At 38.7% G+C, this 25,090-nt stretch overlaps 1 protein-coding gene across 1 annotated transcript in view; it reads left to right on the forward strand.

Annotated features, from left to right (window-relative positions):
* Nucleotides 1–25,090, forward strand: part of ntrk3b (neurotrophic tyrosine kinase, receptor, type 3b) — a 179,209-nt gene that overhangs the window by 13,039 nt on the left and 141,080 nt on the right. The window contains exon 2 of the mRNA XM_042407707.1: nt 24,363–24,437. Coding sequence (XP_042263641.1) covers nt 24,363–24,437 — 75 coding nt within the window. The remainder of the gene's footprint in view (nt 1–24,362; nt 24,438–25,090) is intronic.

A 25,090-nucleotide genomic window follows, 5' to 3' on the forward strand; every position in this document is an offset into this window, starting at 1 on the left:
TATCAAGTACCTACTGCTATTAGACATGTATTGGAGAACACAAGGCAGACCATTTTATGTCTAATCAGGTAGCATAAGCTTTACTGAAGGTTTATTACAGTCAATGATGTTTTAACATGGTATCTGTTGGCTTACTGATGCCGCTCTGAAGCTGTATTATAGCTAATTCCTTCTTTATGATATTGATGGATGATTCATAGTGTGAGGCATTTTTGTGATGGTGGTGGCTCAGGAACACTCTTCCTCTCTTGATCTCTCTCTCTCTCCCTGTGTGTTCCTCTCTGTCGGCCCATCTCTTGCTCACACACCGTTAATTTCCTCAGAGATAACCTCTCCCCAGGTGAGGATGTATATGTCTGAGCCTCACAGTGTCCATCACCGCTGCCGACTCCCACCAGACATCGCCAACACAAAACCCCACCTTCCGCCTTTCTCTCCCAGCCCTAATAAAGCTCTCGATTATTATTCATGTGGGATGTTTTGTGTTTCAAAAAACATCAATCATCATGTATTATCAAGTAGGATGAGTCACCTCACTGTCCTCCATGTCAGTGATGACTGGCAGAGCTGTGTGAATAATGCAGCACTCTCAGTTCTCACTGAGGTTCAGCCATGTTCTCCTACACGGGATGCATTTTGATGAATGCTATTCAACGTTATTCTCGCTTCTCTTTTGTGTAAAGGAAGCGCTTATTTTTAAATCAAAGTCCAAATTCCCGCCTCAGAAATGAATTGTTCATCTCTGTGTGTTTTTCATTCATCTGCAGTTCATGTGTTGTCTGTAATTGCATGCATCAAAATCTCTGCTTCATCATGTCTCACTGTGGCCTCAATTGGCTTCTGCTGTCTGATTAGTTCAGGGTTACTGGGGGGATAGAGCTTATTTCAGCCTTGCAATTGACTATTATAATAATTTTTGTCATTACTTTTGTCATTTTTATGACCACAAGGCTACAGCATTTGGGCAGCTCTGAACTAGAAAAACTTCTTTTAAAAATTGACAATTGTGTTTTTGGTATTTCTTTGTTCTGCCAAAGCAAAGCAGTACATTACCCAGATAAGAGCCCAGTGATCTGCCCTCTCTCACCCTCATTCGTCCATCAGTTTTCCATCTGTACAAACGAGTGAGGTCTGTTTGAAGCAATATGTGTGCTGATGTTTGGGCAGTAAACACTCATGATGAATTAATGCCTATACAATGCAGGCTGTTTAGATTTGACTTCCAATAGCATCAGCAGTGAGGACAGGATAAAGCAACACAGCACAAATCTAACTTCATATTTCCCAGAAAGCAGAAAGATATATATATTGGCCCTGAGTGCCATTGCAGCCTCTATTTATTGATTACCTCAGATGGTCTGATATCTGTATTTGCTCTGTTCTGAGGAGTATTGGTGCGTATTGCACTATATCAAAACATTATGGACCTGGCAGGCCATTCAGCTATTCTCACCGATCATTCTCAGTGAGCCGAGGACTCTCGGTGGCCGTGCAGGAGTAGAGAGCACCAGCAGAGTTTTTTAAGACCCTGACAGAGCTCTGTGTGGAGGCAGATGAGAACACATTAAAAGTAAATGGTCCACTGGGACTCAGCTCTCCTTCCTACTTGCTCCCTGTTGGTACAATGACCTTGCTGCTCCAGTCAGAATATCAGAGTCACTTTCCATCTTCCTTCACAGGCTCATCTTTTTAAGAAGTGCCTGACATCACCCTCCTCTGACTGAATCACATCCTCCTCACTCATATCTCCCTCCTCCAAACCTTTTTTAGAAACCAATGCACCCTTTCACAGTGATTTAATTTTTTTGTGGCACCCATTCACATGTACTCCACTCATGAAGGAGTACACATGAAGGGGTGCCATGAAATCTCTGAGGCCCAGTAGCAATAGATAAGTATATTATTTCACTTATCTAAAAACCGGTAGACACAACAATATGTGGAGACATTTTGGAGCTCTTTGTTCCGCGGATCAGTTAGAAATAATGCAGGAATGAATAGTACAAGCAGAAACACAGCGATGATGATGTTTGATGAAGAGCTGCAGACGACCAGCACACCTCCAACAGGTAAACTACTTATTTTACTTTGCCTGCTGTGTGATGGAAAAACACTCACAGTGTGCCAGCTCAACTCAAGCCATGGCTCGGCGTGTCTACCCCCAAAACAATGGAAAAATGCCATGATGTTAGCAGAGCAGAGAAGTGAACTTGTGTGCTATGTGTGGAGCAGATGACCATATAAAGAAATCCGTCAGGAGCCGATGTTGGCTTGTGACAGATTTCACGAACCAACATGAAATCCGTTGGATTGAGAAGAACTGATATACTATGCAAAGTTACTGTGCATCTTTTTTGTCATTTTTGTATGCTGGTTGTGTGGTTGTAGTTTCTTGCTCTCAGAAGATCTCAATCTCAACAAAACAGTCTGATTAGAAACAATTAAAAGCGTGAGCTATGGCCACCAGTTTCAGCTGCGGCACATTTAACCGTTTTTTACATGATGTTTTCAAAGTTTACTTCCATTTTGATAATGTTGAAACATCATATAAAAATATAGCAAATGTATTTTTTATGTGTAAGGGGTGTTATTCAGGGAGCTGTAGCTCTGAAATGTGCACTTTGTTATGTGCTATTTTTAATGTCTGTGTTAGTAATCTGGGAGTTACAGCAGTTATCCTGCTGCATACCAAAAATATAAAGTGAAATGGGAGAGTGAGCATTGTGCTGATAAAGCCGATTGGACACATTGTTGTATCTGCTGCTCATGACTCAAATATTCTTCAGGGATGAAAGAGGCTGTGAGAGAAGAGGCTTCAACATGAGAATGTCTAAATTGTTAGACTAAATTATCCTGCTTTTCACAAGATATATTACCAGGGGACTTGGGCCATTTGCATTATCAGCTGACATTGTTCATACATTTTTAAATAAAAATCCCAGCACAAATTACCTTCCAGACAGAGGTCACTAATGTGGTGCCAAGTGAACCATCATAATATGTTTTAAGCATTCATTTGCTTTCTTTTTCTGTCTTTGGAAGAATTGATATTGAAATGACAAAGATGGTTTTACTGCAAAATTTTGCATTGCTAAGTAACAGACACATTTTGACCTTATACGGCCGTAATGGGGACACAGGAGATTTCAGCATATTTCATCATCACATATTTCATGCACTTCATGAAACACAGAGGATGGTGTATAATTTATTAATCAAACAACGTCCCCACATTATACAAGTCAATGTCAACAGTCAACAGGACTAAACAACAACAACCATGAGTGCGTATACCAGGAAAGGCACCTTTGGGAGTCAAACTAATTTGGTACTTTGGCAAAATTAGCTTCCAATGTGAAAAATGTTATCTCTGCTTTGACAAGTCTTTGATGGAGAAACTGTTAAGGTGATTAAGATGTAAGTGTAATGGTGTCTACATTTGACACTGTGAAGTGTAGAGGCAGAGGAAGCCATCACCTGTCAAGAGTTACTGGTGTTTATTGTTACTGGAAAGATCAACTTGTTCCTTTCTGGTTGTTTTAGAGAGATTGACTGTTGTAACTGTATTTTGCAGATTTCAGTGTGTTGGAGTGCATATTTAAGGGCCTTAAATTTCTTTTTCTAAATAATTATTCCACTTTCAACAAAGTCTGATAAACACTCACCAGCCACTTCATTAGGTACACCTGTGCAATCTAATGCAATCCAGTACAACATCTCTGCCATAAATTCTACATTTATGAAGCTTATAAATGTTCAGTTTTTGTTGACATTGTCAGAAAGGTGATAATTCTACTTTATGTTTATTATTGAGGTCATAGTGGGTGGTGGTGGTGGTGTACTGGAGTACATTGTATTGGATAGTGTTCCTAATAATTTGTCCACTCCATTAACATACATGAGGGGGGCAAAATATTAGAAACACTTTTTAATGTAATGCACTCCAGCACACCATCACCACCCACTATGATCTCAATATTAAACATAAAGTAGAATTATCACCTTTCTAATTTCAACAAAAACTGAAAATATATAAGCTTTGTAAAAGTAGGATTTATGGCAGAGCTGTTGTATTGGATTGTATTAGACTGCACAGGTGTTCCTAATAAAGTCGCCGGTGAGTGTATGTGTGTATGGTTATGATGTGTTGTAAAAACATGCACACGAAGGTGACGAACAGCTGCACTGCTTTTTGTCTTTAGATAGACTGATGAAACAACAGGAGGTGTCCTTAGGTTACCCTGTCTGGCTGGATGGATTAGGAATGGGCTCACGGACCCTCATTTTGATAAAATCCTGAGTGTCTATGTGTGTAAGACAGAGAGAAAGAGTGTGTGTGTGTGTGTGTGTTCGGGGGAGGCAGTTATTTAAATGGAAGCTGGAAGAAAAATAGCAAACAAATCAAATATTCAACAACATTGAGCTCTATCTCTTCCCAGTTCCATCTCTCCTACTGGAGGTAATTGGTTGACACTGTAGACTTGTGTGAGAACTGGAATATGTGAGGACTAGATGTTATTGCATTTTACATGTCAGTCAGAAAACAAGAGGACAAATTTGGGAGAAATTTAACAAGAACCTTCTAAGACTTCCCTTTCTGCTCACGTTTCACTAAATCTGTTAAAATTGATATTTATTGATTCGCCCAGAGAGAGAGTATTGTAAAGATGTAGCTTTTCAGTCCTTCTGTATTGTGTAATGGAAAGATTCCTCTGCCAAACAGTGACAATTTCAACTGCATCAATATTTATTTAACCCTTTAGCACTGACCCCATTATTTGGGGTGGTCCACCTAAATTAAAGATATGGCTGGCAATTTTCTATATTTTTCTTATTGTCAACAAATCTCATGTACAGAGCCAAACCAACAATGAATTGATCCTACTTAGAAGTATTGCGTATGCATCCAAAGCCTGATATATTGTATTCCTCTGTGCCGTAGACCTCCGTTGTTGTCCAAAAACCATTAAAAACATGTCAGTGAGCCCCACCGCTGCACTGGGTGACATGTTCCTTCATCACAAAGATTACGGTCACAGTAGTTTGTTTAGAAACGACTCCAAAGACTAAGAACAGCGATCACGTTTTCAGTCCTAGCAGAGAGGTTCCTTGTACAGCAGACGCCACTGTGTACGCGCAGGAATGCAGTTCAGTTCACAGAGCTGTGCTAACTTTTTTCTTCATATCAAAAGTTAAGTTTGTGCTACATTTAACATTTCTCAGAAAACTTAAGCACAAAGTCAGGAGGTTGTGATATGAAACTACAGTGACCAGACATCCCGGTTTGTCCGGGATTGTCCCGGTTTCAAGCTGAGTGTCCCGTGTCCTGACAAATATCTAAAACACTAAAATGTCCCTGTTTTCAACATTCACTACCATATTGTCCTGGTTTTCACCACAATTAAAATAATAATTATGATTTTATACTTGTTTTCAGTGCTTAGATGTTTATCATGTTCTGTCCCACTCATTATATTACCTAACCCAATATAAACACATAAACAATGCACCACACATCTGAATTCAACACACATTTGTCTGTATGTGTGTCAATCAATGTGTCATTGTCAAGGCTGTTGCTAGCCTCTGACAGAATCTGTCGGCATGCTAACAGTTAGCTATCATGCTAAAGAGAGAGTCGGTCTTTTCTAAAGAGTTCCAGGAGGCTTACTCCTTCCTTCGTAAAGTATTTGGCAATGAAAATGCTGCATTCTGCACACACTGCAAGAGAACAATTTCCATCAAGCACGGTGGAAATGTTGATATAAAAGATCATATTACGACGGCCAGACATAAGTGGTGTTTCCCTGAGAGCTAAGAGCTCCAGAAAAGAAACCTTACATTACATGTTCATATTTATTTATTTATTTACAAGCAGTTTTTGAAAATTACATAGTACCAGCTTGTGCAGGTGGTGCAGTTGGCAGTAAAAGGTTAACAAAGTAGCTTGTCAAATGATCGATACATGATCTTGCTGAGGGACATGCATATAAAATAAATCCATCTGTTTAAAAAGTCAAACTTAGCATGGCAAATAAACTCTGCATACACCTCTGATCTTAACCATCTCTCCTTAGGGTGAAATCTGAAATAGATTAAACCTTTGAACAAAAAACTCTTTGATCCTTCGTTTTGAAGAGAAGACAGTGCTGTTATGTCTCGGCATCTCTCCTCTTCTACCACCACGATGTGTTTTACCAAAACATTACACCCTCACTCACTGTCACCCATGTTAACCAGTGTCTGTGTTGTCACAAAAAAAATAGCGTTGTGTTATTTTGACACCTGGCTAAATATCACTGCAGCAGAATCTAATTCCAACCGTGAGCCTCATTCCTTTGCTGCAGGTGTAAATTCCTCCTGTCAGAGTCCTTCCTCAACATGGAAATGCTAATTCATTTGGAGCTCTAATTAGCACAAGGACTCAGGTGAAGTGTCACACACATGATTTAGTTTAACCTTTTGCTTTGATTTCCCTCAAGCCTGATTTCTAGTGTTCACAGGAAAACAACTCTGTTTTCCCCTTTGGTGCTTAAGCTGTTACATCACTGAGTATCATTTTGACTCCATGTTCTCTGTCTTCATGTGCTTCAACTTCCACACATTTATATTGAGATCTTTGCTAAATTAGTGTGTGGTTGTTTCTCAGCATTACAGGTCTCTGACTAATTGAACTGTATCTTCCTTAAAAACTTTATTTCTTTTAAATCAGTTATTCTTTCTCCTTCCTGCGTCATATCCTTTTTTGCTCTGTCCTCCTCTTTTCATACCAAATGCAAAGCGAATGTTCGCCTGGCGTTTGACCACGGGATCATTTGTTTTTATTTGCCCCAAACAGCCAGAATACGTTACTGTACATTAGCTGTAAGCTAGCGAGCAATGGTAGACACCGACTATGTCTCGGGTTGTGTGTGTGTGTTTGTGTGTTTGTGGTCATTTCAGCCTCTGACTGAAACTCACCAGGAACTCTGGTTCTTTCTGTTATTTCCCTGCAGTCTCTATTTTTTTTCCCCTCTCCTCTCTGTACATCCATGAAATACATTCATGTACATTTTCCCTCCAGTCAGCAGTCAACATGGATGAAGAGAGACTAATTATATTATAGCATCGGACAGTGGAGGGTGGCACCTCTGTGGCTCGCTGCTGCAGACAGGTTGATAAGCGAGAATGAAGATAAATCCACCTTTTAATCCATGAATACGTGAATGATCTGAATTTCACGTATTTGCATCATGTAATTTGTGTTGCATGGCTCTTTGCATTGACTTTGTATGTAATCACGCCACACAAAATACTCTCTTTGCGTTTGGTATGAACACACCATTACACTCACCATAATCACCTTAATTAAAATGAAATACTGTAACAAGAACAAGAGGTGATTGTGAACAAAATGATTGAAGACTGCTTTCAGAGGAAAATGAAAAAGAAGAAGAAAAGGAATTAAACCCTTACATTTTGTATGCTATTTTTCATCCATTATATGAAAAAAATTGTTATGCATGGAGCCCTTGTACTCTGAGTCCTGATGCATTTTTATTTTTAATTCCTTGTAGTTGTTCACATCTTACTGTAAATGAAAAAGAAAATGTAAATGAAAAGAAAGTGTCAAAAGCAGGCTGACACCACCCAACTCCCCCACTAACCAAGTGGACTTGTGTTTTTGTAGAATATTAAATAGGAATATAAATAGTATTTTGGGATGATTCACATACTTGATTATACCAGCCCTGTATCCCAAGGAATTACATTCATATTGAACGATTCATCATCACAACTTGTGTATGATATCAGTGGCCAGTGCCAATGTAGGAAGTGGTGTATAGCATAGTGGAAAGTAAGCATGTGGAGGTCATTCTAATAGATGGGTATGTAGCACACGCAGAATTCCATCACAGACCTGCAATTGATGTTCACTTTGCCATCAGCACATATTGTAGTTCAGTCAGAGACACTTACATCAAGGAATGACCATTTATAGCAAATGGTTATACAGTTATATTTGGCGGAAAAGGCTCTGCTGTTGAGGGAGCTCTCAAAGAATCTGAGCAGCGATGAGGATGCTGCTTAGAGAGCTGATCTCTCTAATAAACATACATGAACATTAAATCTTAGTTAAAATCAGAAATATGAAAAAACACATGAGGAGGAGGTTGGGGTGGTGGAGGGACAGTGTCAGATTAAGATGTCCGTGATGCACACCTGCATGAATGTGATAAGATGTTACCAACCTCTCAGCTGTGGATGAGTCAATGATAGTGAAACAAGTTGAAAACAGGCCAATCAGCTGAAACAAGCACTACTTCAGTGCTCTCCCTGAACTAATGCTATGCTCTATAAAGAAAGCATTTTTTTTTAAAAAAAGGTGGCATTAAATACTAAAAAAACAACACTGAATGTAATCTGGGGTTTTGCTGAATCATCCAATATCAATGTTAATCTTGAGAGGCAATAGGGTTGGTTCATACAATCTGGCAACTTGAAGATCACAGTTTGTATTGCTCATATTATTTTACAGAAAATTCCATTTCCAAACCTGAAAATATCATTTTATTAGATTAGCTTGGTCACAGTTAATGCACAACACAATCAGTCTATCATTGTCAAAATGGCATGTAAAGGTAGACTGTACCAGTCAACAGGGGTAGAAAGATGAGGTCCTGAGCTGTGAGGAATGTACAACTCTTCAACACACACGTAACTGGCCGAAGTGGACTGTGAATTTGAGCCCATTGCAATATTTTAGTTTTGTTTAAACTAGCAATAAAATCCTTACTATTGTATTCTGGATGTGTTCTAAGAATTAAACCACTTTTTCTAATTTTGACCTTGTAGGGACTCCCAAGGTAAGAGTGTCATCAGTCTACTTAAATATGTACTTATTTTTAGCTCTGAGTTTACAGCTGAATCGGTCAATTTCAGTGTTGTTGCCACAAGAATGCAAGTCTTAATGTTGTCTGAGTTAGTTTAACACAGTACCATCCTGTAGGGCACGAAGAAGGTAGTCCAATTAATTTTTGTGCTCAGTTTTCTCCTACAAAGCGAGGGGAAAAAAATAATTATGATATTTTAATGAATCAATTATACTCCTCAGGGATACGGGGATAACTTGATGAGGAGCTGCAAAGTGAACATAAACATTCAATGGAAAAATAAGATCATTCATTATAAATTCACTATGATCTTCTTATTTTAGTACTTAGTAATAAAGTTGCCAAGTCAGAGTCATGTTTACATTTAAGATTTCAGACGAGTAGCTAGTGCTCTTTGTTGACAGGATGTAAAAAGCAACAATAAAACACGCAATATACTCTGGATCACAAACATTGCTAACAACCGGTTATAAAGAGGTCAAAGGTCAGAGTATCTAGACAGCAATGGATAAAGCAGATGATAAAATACTACTAGATAAAGAAATGAGAAATGAACAGAAAATTGAAATCTTTAAATGTCAGTTTTCGCTGTGAGCTGGAAGATAGAGGCTCACTTCTTCCTGACAGAGTGCAGCGGAGTGTATCTCAACCCAAACTCAGTAATTACCGTTTCTTTTTTTCAGCTGATAAGGAAGGTGAGAAATTATTCATGTTCTCTAATGTCCAGAATGTTTATCAAAATGGGACTTCAGCATTCAGAAAAGAATGCCTAAAATTGTAGAACCCCGAAGAAGAATACTTTAAAGGACCAGTGTGTAAGATTTAGGGGGATCTATTGGCAGAAATGGAATATAATATTCATAAGTATGTTTTCATTAGTGTGTAATCACCTGAAAATAAGAATCTATGTGTTTTTGTTTCCTTAGAATGAGCCCCTTATATCTACATAGGAAGCGGGTCCTCTTCCACGGAGCCTGCCATGTTGCACCACCATGTTTCTACAGTAGCCCAGAATGGACAAACCAAATACTGGCTCCAGAGAGGGCCCACTGTAGCTTCTCCTATACACTTGGAAGGGGAGGGGGTGGGATATTCAATTAGTTGCAATCTGCAAGCTCACTGCTAGATGCCACTAAATCCTACACACTGATCCTTTAAGTTTCATTGCTTGGCAAAGCTTTTAGCAACTCATAATGAAACTGGGCTTGAATGCAAAACTTTTTGTTGAACTTTTGCTTTTTGACCTTACACGGTTACTGGGTTACAGTCTAACTGTGATGATGCTCCTTTCTCTGGCAGGATCATAAATGAAACCTGGTTACATAAGCTGACCTGGGGATAACCTGGTGCTATTAAAGAAAGGAAGATAGAAAATGGGCAACTTTGAACCATATTTGAACATTAGCTATTGATGAAATAGCTACAATTTTGAGTGCAGGACATAGTGAATACAGATAAACATCAGAAGTGTTAAAGACAGACATGTCTGACCCAGGTAAATTTCTCCATTTCATCATTGTGATTATAGTGGTTCCAATGTCATGTAGTCTCATACATTAAGAGATTCTTATCAGATACTGTACTATCCTTGAGACTCTCTTTCAGGACTGTGAACTGATCTCAGCTTCAGATGGAGAATGTGGACATGAGCAGAATATGTGCATACAACACGCATAAGACTTTTAGTGGTGCCACTTCACTTGTGTTTATTTACCTGCAATTGACATGGTGTTGTATTCATGAATAAATCCCCGTTGCATAGGCAGAAAGCAGAGTCAGGACATTTAGAGTGCATTTAAGTGATAATTGAGAGGTGAGGTAATTACAGAGCAGGGTTATCGATCTGAGGTGGGGTCTTAAGAATCTGTCAAGTCTTGCCAGGTTTGGAAAGATTAGATGAAAAGATTTAAAGTTCCTTAAAGGTTATCTCAACACGCTGGCAGGTGTCTATACAGGCACTTCAATCCGCAGCCCTCAATCCAAATCTTCACTTGTATTTCAATCCAATTCTAAATTTCAAACTTCTCCCCTTCACAATGACATCCAGCTTTTTGAGAGTGACTTTAAAAAGAGGATGAACTGCGAGCTTGGCTAGTCAAATCAATCTAGTCACGGTAGCGGTTCATTACTGGGAGGGCCGAGGAGCTCTCCGATCAGCCTTCTAATATCACTGTGATCCTCTTCTCTTTTCTTACCTAATTGAATTCTCCAGGAGAAATGCCCCTCAGCTGCAGATTTATCATATCCTGAAATTGGAGGAGACTAGCTCCATGAAGGACGTGCACAGAACATTTAATCCACTCCTCATGCTGTAAGCCCAGCGCCATGGTTTCTGCCAGGACATGAGTTATCCCACTGTGGACCACTGGCCTTCAGAGAAGTGTCTTTATTCAGAGTTACCCGAGATGAACAGGAACAGCAGCAACAGGAGGTGCAAGCATCGCATTTCAAATATGCTACCTGTCATGTACAGTATGACCACCATTCACAACAGATGGCGTCGTAATCTGTAATCAAAGCCCCTTAAATGCAGCTCAGTACACAATATGTCTCTACCTCATTCTCATTTCCAAATCTTTACTTCTCTCCACCTAACTTTCAATCTGCTTGTTTATCTGCTATCAGAATAATCTACCTACAAATCTGAAACTGAGTGTTTCACAGAACTTGTTTAAAGTGGCCTTAAAGAAATTGTTACAAAGTACCATGTAACATATTCAATTTTAATTCTGAATTTTTATGACCAAGAAAACATGAGCATTTATATTGCTATTTATATCTTGATCGTATTGTCTTCTCTTGCTGTCTTGTTGTTGTTTTGCTTTTATCTTGTGGTGTGTTAAGTGTTATATTAGAGGACCGCAATGGAAATAACCCTTCGGGCTTTATTGTGTTTTCATGCACAGTGATTTTTAGTGTATGCGCAGTGTTACATGTGTTTTTTTAAATCATCAAATAAATTAATTCATACATTCATTCTTGCAGTGTTAGTCACTAAGCTTTTCCTTTCCTCTCTACTTTGTAGTAATAACGGTTTTGACATCAAAGTTAAGATAACAAGCAGGATTGTTTTTCAAAGCCACCTCATCAGGAAGGTAGTTGAACATAGGATGTGGTGTCTTTTTAATGTAAAGATTGAGTGTGGATAATTAGCGAGTCATAAAGAGGAGGATGTTGTGGATGACAACACATTGGAAATCAGCAGTGGGCATTTTAAAATATTGAGCATCATGCTGCAGCAGCAGACCTACAACTTCTCATGTCGACTTACCAAACGCCATAAAGAAACTGTCTAAAATCCTGCCCTGCCCTGTCCCATCCTGTCCTTTCCTATCTTGCTTCTATTCTTTACTTTCTTACCTGCCCTGCCTGTTGTATTCTTTAGTATATCCTACCCTATCCTATCCTGTCCTGTCCTATAACCTCAATGTCCTATCCTATATCATATCCTATCCTAGTTTATCCCTAAATCCTATACCCAATATCCTATCCCATCCATTCTTATCCTTTATCCTATCTCCTATTCTGTCCTACATCATGTCCTATCTCCTATTCTGTCCTACATCCTATCCTATCCTATCCTATCCTATCCTATCCTATCCTATCCTATTCTATCCTATGCTATTCTATCCTATCCTATCCCATCCTATCCTATCCTATGCTATTCTATCCTATTCTATTCCAGTGTGTCCTATATCCTATTCTCCCATCCTATCTTGTTCAGTCCTTCTCTGTCCTACTTTTCATCACTGTACAATACCTTCCATGGTATAGTATGAAATATAACCATATATACTATACTTCCATAGTCTGCTTTGAGATTCTGTCTTGTGTGTGCAAAGGATGGGGTGTTGGAACGAGTTCAGATGTATATCATTCCAATAATTATGCATGTCTCCAGATGGGATGTATTTTAAGAGCACCAAATATCTCTGTGCTAAAGGTCTCCCACATTTGCATGCAGTATGGCATTTCTGGCAGAAACCCAGTGCTATACGATCACTTATTTGATTAAACATTATCATGCTCAGCAGGACAGTGGAGCTCTAAAAAGAGTTGAGGGATAATTGCTGACAGTAGCAGAAAGCCTTGTGTGTCTGCCCTCCATCATCTTGTTTCTCATGGGCCATAGGCTTGAACCTAACAACACCTGCTTGTTATTAGGATCATTGTGATTTTGTTTAGCATGTTTAGAAAAATTTCCTATTTCGCCTTAAGTTTTGGATTTTCCTCACTCTTTTGGGGTTTTGTTCATTTACTGATGTTTTCATTCTTTCAAGTTTCCTTTTTCTGTCTGACAGATGTAAATGTAAAAAGCTGTGATGTGGAGTTGTTTCATCTTTGATTATCCTTGTTCACAATGGTAACAGACTGTCTGTCTGTTAAATTGTTCAGATTATTTTATTTTGACTCAAGTGTTCCAAAACACTATTGATTTTTTTTTAATTTCACCAAGATGAGATATCCCACTGTTGGACAAACAGCAGAAATTAAACGCTTAACAGCAGGAATTGTAAATTAATTGATGCTTTTATGATAAATATTTCATCAATAATTCAATGGCTCAAATCAATGTGTAAAGAGTTGCTTGTGACAAAGTTCACAGAAAATGACCTGATTCTGCAGTTGTTGGTTTTTTTTAGCAACTTTTAACAAATTATTTTGGTTTTATGGTCCACAACTTAATTGATTTGATTCACTCTCACCATTCTCATCAACTACCATCTAATTTTCCAGAGTCTGTTGTTGGCATGAAAGCTCTGATAAACCTACTGTATGCTACCTGCCCAGTACCAACTGGCAAGTCATAACTAGCCAGTGAACACGGTGAGGCATTTAACAGCTGAAGAGCCAGATTTTTCCCTCAGGAGTTAGTGGAGACCAAAATATAGCTAAAAGTAGCGTGAATTTTCGACCATTATTATCCAGGTAGCCAGAAACACGACTCCAAATGAATGCTAATGTTGCTTGTTCTGCTGCCCCCAAGTGGCAAAAGAAATTAAAGCTGCTTGAAGTTCCTGACTGCCATGAAGACAAAGCTTTCACAGATTCCTCTAAATGCTATACAGTACTTTATTTTAAAATGAATTAATGAGGCACTTAAAGGGTGTTACCGCAATTTGAAAATGGCCTGTATTTAAGATAGAGCATTTATTGGTGTAATGATAACTGTGGGTTGACAGTGTTGATGTACGCTGCTTATTATCCAGCACAGATGGTGGTGTACAGTGTTGAAAGTGGCATCCGTTGATCTGCAGATCCATCGCTTTCTGAGCTACAGCTGAGTAACTCCAATATGGAGTCAGCTGAATCCATAGAGGATCATAGCCTAATGACACTTGGCAAAATGGCACACTCATTATAGTCATTTTCATTTTGGGCAGAAATGCTTGAGCTTAGTCATGTGCGAAGCGTTGATACCTTTCAGTGCACGGACCAATGCTCCCACGACGTTTAGCCCTGCCAAATCTCTGCTGTGGATTGGCTGAGCCTGTAGCGAGCAGTGACACTCAGAGGCTTAGTTTCCACCCAAGGCTGGATCGGTAAACCGGTGACACAGAACAGTCTGAGGGCAGCCGTGGGATGGCATCCTGGCTGGGAATATTAGCAGTGTTAAAACACTCTGAGCTGATGGCTCTGGCAAGGCTTCAGAACAGCACAGTTCTCACGCACGCAAGAAGTGAACTGAATGGTAAACTGGCAGACAGTTATTTTCACTCTGCACTTATGGTTTAGTTTTAGGGACTGAATAAAAGAATTAATCACAAGTTTCTAATATAAAAAATGAGCCCCTGTATCAGGGTTTCACAGAATGGAGTCAAGATACAGTTTAGCTGATGCTGATTTCTGTAAATGAATGACACACACACAAACACATATTCAAACACATATAATCTAAAGGTTATAGTAATGCCCAGAATATACAAAGCTCTCTTAATGAATGGTCAAACATTGTCTGACCTTGCATGCGTGTCTCATGGCTTAACAATTTGATCTACCCAAGTGTATGTCAGAGCATACAAACCCATGATTTCCTAGCTCATAATAATAAGAGAGAACAGCATCAAAGAATAGAGGTTGTTTGGAGAATAAAGACTAAAAGTGCCGACAGATATTAATAAAAACCACAGTGTTCTCTTAATATACAGTCAAGATGGAGTAACTATCCACACAGTAAGTGAGTAATGGCCACGATTACAGAGACCAGCACTTAGTAGAAGCAACTGTTTGGCTGATCGGTCCATGATTCGGGCCATCCCTTCCCCTTAGGATCAGTCCCTGGAAAACCTCTGATAACTAAAGAAATCAATTGAAATTTCATTCCGGCTATTTTTTCATTTTGCTTTGTATTGAACTGAAATCCCTTTGTGAGACCACTCTCTCCCTTTCTCCATTTTTCTGTACCCATGTCCCAGTTGCTGGAAAAATTGGGCTTTATCCTTAGTATTGAATCTATCGTTTCTATGCAGGAGAATCATTTTTAATATAGCTGTAATTTGGTCAATTTTGCCTGTCACTTTTATATCGATATCATATTCTCCAGCTCACAGTCTCTGCTGTTAATGTAATTGAGACAAATTGTCACAATTTGCCGGTTTTTCATATTTTTCCAGTAAAAAAGTGCTGGAGAAGAGCACTGGCCTCATCTATTTCTATGATGTTTCTCCCTGCCAATATGAACACTGAATCATTTTTTTATTTGAACCTTTATTTATCAAAGGAAGACTCACTGAGCATGCATGCTCCTTTAATGTCTTATGACCAACAGGGAGATGTGAGAGGAAAGCAAAGGAGAAATTCCTTCCTCCACTCCTACGTTTCCATGTATAGTACCTGATGTTAAAAGTGCACCTGAGCAAGGCACTCCACTTGCAACACTAATATAGCTTCCCAGCCCCCATCATGGTGTGTGACTGTATGAACATGAAGGGTGGGGCTCTAACAAATCTCTCTGGAGAAATAAAGGTGAAGACAAGTGAAAGAACAGCCCAGTTGGCTTTGCATATTAATACTGTTGTTGGAGGCCATTTTATAAATCAGATTCTGATCAACAGATTGAAGGCGGTTATAATTTCATAGGCTCATACATTAGGAAGGAAGCTGGTACATCTGTTTGCCTGTGCGTGTGATTGCATTTGCATAGAAGTAACAGGCGTGGGTTTGTCTCAGTGAGCAAAGCTGGAGAGATCGTAATACTTGATTCCCATTTACAAGCTTTGAATGCCAAATGTCCCTCATGATTGGTTTGGAGGATGACTTGTTCCATCCTACGAGTTGCAGTAAATGTTGAAGGGAATAGCTTACTTTCCTGTTTTTTCATCTTTCCCCACTTCCTCTGTGTCCTTTTCATACATCTTTCGGGCCAAATCTTAACAATGCAGCTTGCAGATACTTATGAGTCAAGCATTTAAAAAAAAGCACACAAAGAAAAACAGGTTATCTGATTGATGTTAGGCGTGTGCTTTAATCTAGAGGAGTGCTACTTCACCGCTGCGTCCCCACTCTGAAGTGTTTGGGCTGTAGAGGAGTGCTGCTCTGCCTCTATAAAAACAGAGAGGGAGGCAGAATGTAGATCAATATCCCAGGAACACACCAGAGACATTCTATTTTATTAAACATTTTCCCATTAAGGTGGTTGTGCGAGCGTTGTAGATCATCCCAACAAAGTCGTAAATCACACACAGACAGCAGTATTGGAAACAATGGGCAGAATCAGGGAAGATTACCAAGAAACAGAAGATATTCTGTGTTTGTGCTACAGGGGCCCCCATGTATCTTGTTTTTATATTACCACACATTTCAGCTGAGGGAATGGTTCAGTGGTAGCATCAAAATAATTTCATATTCATCACACAACAACACATCTTCATGTTACAGGCATGATTTTGTGCAGTTTACTCACTAAATATCTGTTTCTAATCTTTTTCATGAACAACCATGAAAAACCATGCTTGCCTACAGTTGGTGACTAAGCAGGTTATTTAGTTGGGGAAGTTAGGGAAGTGCCTTGCTAAAGACAAATGATCTATGGAAGCTCATCAATGACAAAACAAATAAATGGACCCAAAGCAGATTTAAAGCTGCACTGATCAATATTTGTATTACCAATGGATCAGGTGACTGTGTGTGTAATGTGAAAGCAGTCGTCCTCAGTGACAAAACCACAGAGAATTATCACCTGACTCTGCAGTTCCCTTCGGCTTTATGGAGCATTTTAGCATCTTTGAGTTCATTCTTTTGGATTAAGGGCTCCAACTTTACTATTTTGGTTCACTTGGTACTGCAACAGTCAGCTGTTTTCCATGAAAAAGCCCTAAAAAAAAGCTACCTGTGCAACACAGTTACCGAAGTTAGGGACTAGCTAATTGTGGAACATTTAGCCATTGAAGAGCAGGATGTTTCCCTCAGGAGTCGGTGGAAGCCAAACCAGAGCTAAAAGGAGATGAATATTTGACTTAAATTTGTCAGGGAGCCAGAAATATGACTCCAAAAGATGATAAAATAATGTTGTTCCATGATGAATAGGCTAAGATACTCATCATAATAACTATATACAATAAAATGTTAATATGAAAGTGTTGTGTTTACATCTTGTTTTGCTGCTCTCAAGAGGCCATATATGAAGGTTGAAGGTCTAACCGGGTGGCACTTGACTTTCAAGTCAATTTCAGTGGAGTTTGTTCCCCTCTCAGTCAGTGTTAACATGCAGGGATACAAAGTGCCATAACTGAGTTTGGTACTTTGACAGTATGGAGCAAAGAAATTCACATTATTTGCTCAGAAATAAAAAGTCCCACGGTGGAGTTTTTCTTGTGGTGCAAAACAGCAATTAGAGTCTGTTTTTTGCATTCAAAACTTTTTTTGTACAAACTAATCAGTTCCTAAATGTCCTTACATTCTGACTTGCACATTACTACTCAAATTTGTTCTTTGCTTGCTCAATAGTTTTGTAACTAATAAACTTCCATACATCAATAGCAACTGCTGAAAAAGAGCAGAGAGCTTCTAACTGGTTCTTTATCTTAACTTAGAGTTACTCAGTATGTGATGTTCAAATTGGCATCATCCTCTTTCACATTTGACTTCTGTAGTGTTTATACCTTTGTTCACCTATTAAGAAATGAAAAACTGGAGTTTTTGTCACATTCACGAAGCTTAGAACAAGATAGCAGGTAGGGGTTCAGCGTGTAGCCCAGGGCCACTTCAACACAACAGATGGCTGTTGCTGGGATCGAATCTGTTACTGTTTGGTTCCAGGGTGTTCTCCTCAAGCACTGAACCACCCTGCCACCCAGTTCAGATTGTACTTTGTTGGAGGCCATTTTCTAAAGCAGATGGAAGGTGGCTGTAATTTCATAGGCTTGTATGTTAGAGAGCTAGCTGACAAATCTGCCTGTACAATTTGTTCTGATCATATCCTTTTCATATCCTATGCACTTACCAGTTATTAATCAAGTCATGTCACGGCAAATCTATTATGATAGCACTTTAAGAAAACTGTCCTTTCATAAAATACTGTACAGAGAGCAAACAATTTAAAGACAGATAGGAAAGAAAAGAAATAAGACTTTCATTCTAATCTTGTCAAGAAAAAGATCTAATTTTTTCCTAAATCTTCTTTCTTCTGTGTAATATTTATTTTGACAAAGTAGTGATTTAGAATTATTGTACTGTCTCACTCATTTAAGTCTGGACAAGAGTGTGTATTTGAATGCCCTAAATGAAAAATGATAGCATCTCCATTACTTTTCAAATTAGGTTGATTTTATTTTTGTACCATTTTATTTGTGCATCCTCCAAGGATCTAGGAATAACATGACAGAGATTGAACGCTCCTGTATTATCATAGTATCTTTGTTATTCATATCCATCTTTTCACAGCAGTCTAATCCACATGCATATTCAATGTGCCGCGGACAATCAGAGGTTCTGAGCAGACAACGTGCTCAGGTCCGCAGGGAGGTGTTGCCTGCTTCCTCTGTGCTGTCTGTTGACAGCAGCATGATGAAAATGGGAATAGTGCAAAATTATATCACAGCACATAAAGTGGTGCTGCAAATGAAAACATTTTGTGCTCACATAAATTATACTTTTTCATATCACAATATTGCATCAGTATTTTACTAGGGTATACAATATAATTGAAATGATGTCCCATTGATGCAAGCTGGTCAAATTATTTTCTGTATTTAATCACTGCAGATACTAAATTCCTGTTAACACTTTCCAAATTAGGGCAGAAACAATATGAGACTGTCAACCTATTTCAGTGCACCAAATTAGCCTTAGCAAGTGTGAATAAAAACAACTGTTAACATTTTAAATATGCAAGGTATGATTCTCGGAATTAGCTCTTTTAGATGGCAAACTGCTCAGCTGATTCTTATTTAGAAATTATTTTGTTGTGGCTCTTGACAACAACTTCCTAATTTCCATTTTTTGCAAATGTAACATTTCAATAATCAATCTCTTTCTGTTTCTGTTTCTTTTGAATTCTGTGTAACATGTCTGTATTCTTTAAAAAAAAAAGCTATTTTCTGCCAAATGCTGTTTTCTTTTATTGGGCATTCACTCCTAAAAACAGTACTGTTGTTCAGCCCATGAACTAACTTGTCAGCTTTTATTGTTTCTCTGTTTGTCTTGTTTTTATGCTATTTTCTTGTTCTTCGTCCTCACTGTGGGATGGCAGGAAACCTGCTGGAAAGCAGTTTCTAAACTGAGCAAGGCCCAAAGCTGCTAATGCTTTACATGTTTATCCTAATAAAAAAATAATACATAAAATGAAAATGTATTGAAACTGAGGCATCTGTCAAGTACTTACCGCAGTTAAAGCTAAAGCTCCATATTGAGGCCTTTATCGTTTTCAGAGAACCACATGTTTTGAACAAGGCCATGGTTTCTGTATTGTTTCTTACCATGTAGGTTATTTAATTTTTTTTCCTGCCAAAATTTGCAAAACAATCTTATTGAATAACCATAAAACTCTACAATTCTAAAATCTATATTCATCCCTCTCAGATGCCTCTGGAATTATAAATCCAGAGAGCTGCTTTTTGTTTCTTAAGGAAGTTGATATTATCTTCGTAATTCCAGATTGATTTATCTTGATAAGGTCAGTCTGAGGGGTTGATGTATCTGAGAGGCATGAATGAGAATTTTTTCACTAAAAAAATATTTTAGGGCATTTTTATGCCTTTATTTGACAGCAGCAGCAGAGAGATGACAGTAAACAAAGCCCAGACGGACACCAACTGGGGACCACAAGTGTGCCTTGTATTTTCAATATTTAATAAAATAGAGTTTTGTTGTTTTTTAAGATTTTTGGCTTGTTTTTAAAATTTACCTAGCTTTTCAATTATTTTTGTGTCTGCATTCTATGACAGTTTATGTTGTAGTTTTCACTATTTACAACATTTTGTTCATATACTATTATGAACAAAATAATAGTAACAAATAATATTAGAGGCAACATCCTTAGAGGCTGGCCAAATATGTGCCTATAGCCATCACTGGATAATTGATAAAGACTCATCCATAATGTGGTGTCTATGAAGGCTCTGTGTTGAAATATGTTGGTTGAATATTTTTCACTTTTCATGTGACTTAATCTGGGTTTAATTAATTTGTGTCACAAACAATTACAAAAGTTAAAATTCATCTCTAAGGAAAGCTGAGACTTTTTTAAATGATAGCTGTGTAAAAGTACCCACTATGTTGTTTATTTTATTCAAATGCACAGTTTAGAAGTTCACAATAAAATGTAATGTTTAACAGTATTAAATATATAGCCCTGCATATATGACCAGCACAAAAAGGATACCATTACAATGTTAGATCCAACATTGACACTGACTCTAAGATCAAACTGATTGAGTATGAAGAAGTTCTCCTATAATAGGTTCAGTCTGTAACTTCATTCACTATATTACTGGTGTGGGGAAGGGAATTTTAAGTCTCCCGAATGCATATTTATCACTGCTGTACTCTTTAGCACCTGTGGTTGACTTTTGTCATTAACCCCCTGATAGAACTCCGACAAAAACAGTCTTATTACATTGGCAAAGGTCCAGTCGATCCAATCCAGTAAAACACATTATTACATCAATAAATATCCATGAATGGCTGCTGCATCATTTCAAATTAGCCGGCAGATGTCCTAATCTTCCAGGTATTTTCTTTTTTATAACTCGAGTTAGCATGTAAATATTATCCACGTCAGTATCAAAATGGCAGCTGCACACTGACGTTTCAATTGACACCTCACTTGATCCAATAGGAGCTTCCATGTCCTGTCCACAGCCTTCAATAACCAACGAGAGTCCATGTTGAAAGGAAGTGCCTGCCCCTTTTCTTTCATGTGAAGACTGAGCCAATAGGAACAGAGTCTGCTGATAACTGGCATTTCGAATAGCCAATGAAATTCCAAAAAATGACAATATGCAGCTTTAGTGGTTTCTATAAAGCCACAACTTGGCATTTATGTAAATTTAAATAGTTTGCTGTGTGTTACTTTTTATATAAACTGCTTTTCCACCATAGCACTTGTTTTTACTCTTTTATATGCACAAAGTTTAGTTTCAACAGGGGAACAAAGCACTATAATGTGTTTATGCTTCAGTTACTCTGAAGCAGGGTTATTTGGTTTCTCTAAATGGCCTTTTTTTGCAAGACGCCTAGAAATGCCCTTAGAAAAATGTGTAAAATATTCATTTTATATGGTATTGTTATTAAATTTGAACTTGGACTAGGTACGGCTCCATTCTGTGGTCCCATTGTGTTTTCCAGCTAATAAGTCCCAGCTATAGGTCATCTGCAGGTATCTGTTTGCAAAAATATTCAGTTGGAAATAAAAACCTTTTACCTCAGCGTGTTCAAACTTTTATCATTCAGTGCCAGTAGCACTTACTGTGATTCTGAAAAAAAATTCAAAGTGTTACCTTTCAAAAGAGACCAAAACCATGCATGTACTCCTAATGGTTTAAGAACAACTTTCAATTCACTTTAGGCATGCCTTTAATAGGCGTTTTAGGCTAATTTTACAAGAATTTCAAGGAATGCTAAGTTAGGTTTACAGTCTTGCACACTTGGTCATTGTTTGTACAGATGATTCAAGTGGAAGAGTTCTATGCCCACTCAAGGGCTGAAAATGTCAATCACCTAACACTATCTTCACAAAAAAATATTTTGAATGTTTACTTTTGTAAACTTCTGTAAATCTTTACTTTTCTACTACTTTCCACACAGTTTGAGCCTGCCCTCTCGTTCTGTCGCTGGGGCAACACAGCAGTGCTGTGAATAAGCAGCGCCTTGCGAGGGGAATCCGTCCTGTTTGCTAGCATGTCACATTAATGACTCAGCTCCCTGCCTTCAGAATCAGCTGCCTTCAGTTCAACATCACCTCTGTGACTCTGTTGGCATGAAGCAGTTAGAGCTGCCGCACATTTTCAGGAACACATTTGTTAACTCTCGCATGCATTTTGGTATCATACAGTGTTCGGCTTTTAGTGTACGAATGGTTGTATGGGTGTGTCTATGAATGAGTGGTATTATGCAACACTGATGCACTCCCTGATTTTGTTGTATTACCCAATAGTGTCTTCAGTTTCTTTATGCATCTTGGGCAGATTGGATACTATCCAATCTCAGAAAAGCTAAGTATAAATGCATCCTAGAAGCATTTGAGATGTACTGAAATCTGATTTCTCAGCTGCATTCTAACCAGTTGTTAAAAAGGTGTAAATGCATGTTAGCTAGCTAGCTGTAATTGCTAACTGGTAATTGCTGCATTATCACCACCATCTAGGCTGGAGTTGGGCTGGTACTTATTTCCATGTAGGCTGGGAATACCAGGACAGATTGCAATTAGATATGTGATCTTGTCAACAGAGAATCACATATGTGGCTGAGTGTAAATGAAAGTGTCTGAAATCTCATCTGAAATACTTGAAATCACAAGTGTAAATGGGAGCCATTGTTGTTTCCTGGCAATGGTAGTAAACAGGTGCACTTTGTTGACAAAATGACTATACAAGTGAGTGTGGATCCGAACAGCAGTAAAAAAGTGTTAAAGCAGACCAGCAGGGGGAGGGAAACAATTAAATCTGGGTAGGGTTAGGGTTAGGTTTAGGACTTAAGCAAACAAACCCAGTGTAAAAATGCTCTCAGTCAGTGGTCCACCTGGACAAATCATGTTTATTTTGCACTGAGTTCCAATCTCCCAAACCATTTGACAAATCCAAGCTCAATTTCACTGTGACTCAGCTCACATTATGGCCACAGTTGCTGGTATTCTGAATGTAATCAAAGCTTAAAATCATTGACTGGAAAAACATCCTGAAACAGCAACAGTCATGTTCTCTTACCGCTAACTGCTCCCACCTGCCAGCCTTCATAAAAAAATTGGCAACCCAGTAGCCACCTATAAAGAAATGCGCAGTGGAGTTTCAACACTGCTGGTTACATTTGGCAAACCTGTATTCTCCTCTCCACTAAAGCAGGTGATGCACCCCAGAGCGCAGAGCTCAGATAAACAGAATGTCTCAGACGCTGCCTCATCATTGTACACTAGATGCACAAAAGCCAATAGATATGGTAGTGGAGCACAGGGTTTGCCAAAAACAGCAGGAATGTTTGCTGCTGTTGTCATAAAACCCCTATCTGATCACAGACATCGTATTGAATGATGAACAGTGAATGTAAATCAAATCTCAAGATTATTATATGACTATGTATACAGTGTACATGTAAATAGATTTGTTTCTCCACGTGTCTAAACTGTATGTGTACACAGGTTATCTGTATAGCACCTTCCAAATTAAAAGCCAGCTGTCATCCTGCCATGTAGAAAACTCTGTATGTGTCTCACTGATTATTTGGTTCATAGCACTGATTTGAAATTTGACATTTAGAGTGAAGTTCTCTTTAGCATTTAATCATATTTTCTTCTTTCCAAAACAAAGCAATAAAGCCTTTGCTGTGTCCTCTGCTACGTCTCCTCATTTCCCTGGCTTAATTGAAATTGGTGTGCCCTGTGTGTGTGCCTATTTCATTTCCAAACCATAACAAACAAATCATTTGCAAATGCTCTTTTTCCTAAAGCTAATTTAAAGGTGCCAGCTTCCCGACTTTTATCCCACCACATAGAAGAGTTTTTCCTGGGAGTCTGATAGTATTAGTAGAAGTAAAACCATCTGCGGTATTTATTTGGTCTGTCCCCCTCACACTTCCCCTCACATAGATTAAGCTCCAGAAGCTGCCTCTTGGCAATTAAATCTATCAGAGGGCAGCAGAGAGTGCTTTGTCAGAACTGTTCCAATAATTGCAATTTAAATGAATATGGATTCAAAAAACTTTGACAACACACGCAGTCTCAGTTTTGCAACTTGGGACTGGAAAAAAAAATCTTGGCTTGTCTTCTGGTTTGTTTTTCTTTTTCCTCGGATGAACAGGAACCTCTCATTTACGATTCTCTTTCTTTCTTGTTTACAGACACATAGAGAACTGGACAGGCCTGCAGACTCTGAGAGACGTGGATATGGAGCTCTACACTGGACTACAGAGACTGTGAGTGTTGACACCGTTATCTGGCAGGGAGTGAGGGGAGACTAGTGACAGACACTTCACTTCTTTCAGTCCTACTGTGTTCCAGATCTGGAAAACGAAAGTGTAACCTGTACCGCTGTTAATCCCTGTTTTCCATTAGGCTGTAATTCAGCTTACAACACAAGTGGCTGCAGCTGCAGCATCACCAGCAACGCATCAGGATTTAGTGTCCGATACCTCTCAGAAAGTGACACAATCCCAGCTAATTCTCTGAGGAGATGACAATGTGTTAGTTGAGCTGCGCAGAGAGAAGAGGGAATGAAGGGTATGTTTCTGATCGTAACGCAGGCTGATGTTTAAACAAGCTTTTAATTCTCGACAGTCACACACCAGTGGAACATCCCCTTTGCTTTGCTTAGCCACTGATCAAATAATGCTAAAAAGCAGCAGGGAAAATTGAATTAAGGGTCCCTGGTGTAGCGTTGTGTTTTTTTTTTTATTCTCATCTCTTCACTTCTTAAAGCAATGTTACGCTCCTTTCCTGCTTTGCTACCCTGCACTATGAGGTCACACCCTTTACATTCCTCTCACCCCCGCCAATCCTCTCTCAGCTGCCGCCTCCAGGCCTCCTTTTTTTTTTCCTTTCTGCAGGGAACAGTATTCTCCTTTGCCCT

This window comes from Thunnus maccoyii, chromosome 1 (genome assembly GCF_910596095.1).
Source record: "Thunnus maccoyii chromosome 1, fThuMac1.1, whole genome shotgun sequence".
Taxonomy (NCBI): Eukaryota; Metazoa; Chordata; class Actinopteri; order Scombriformes; family Scombridae; genus Thunnus; species Thunnus maccoyii.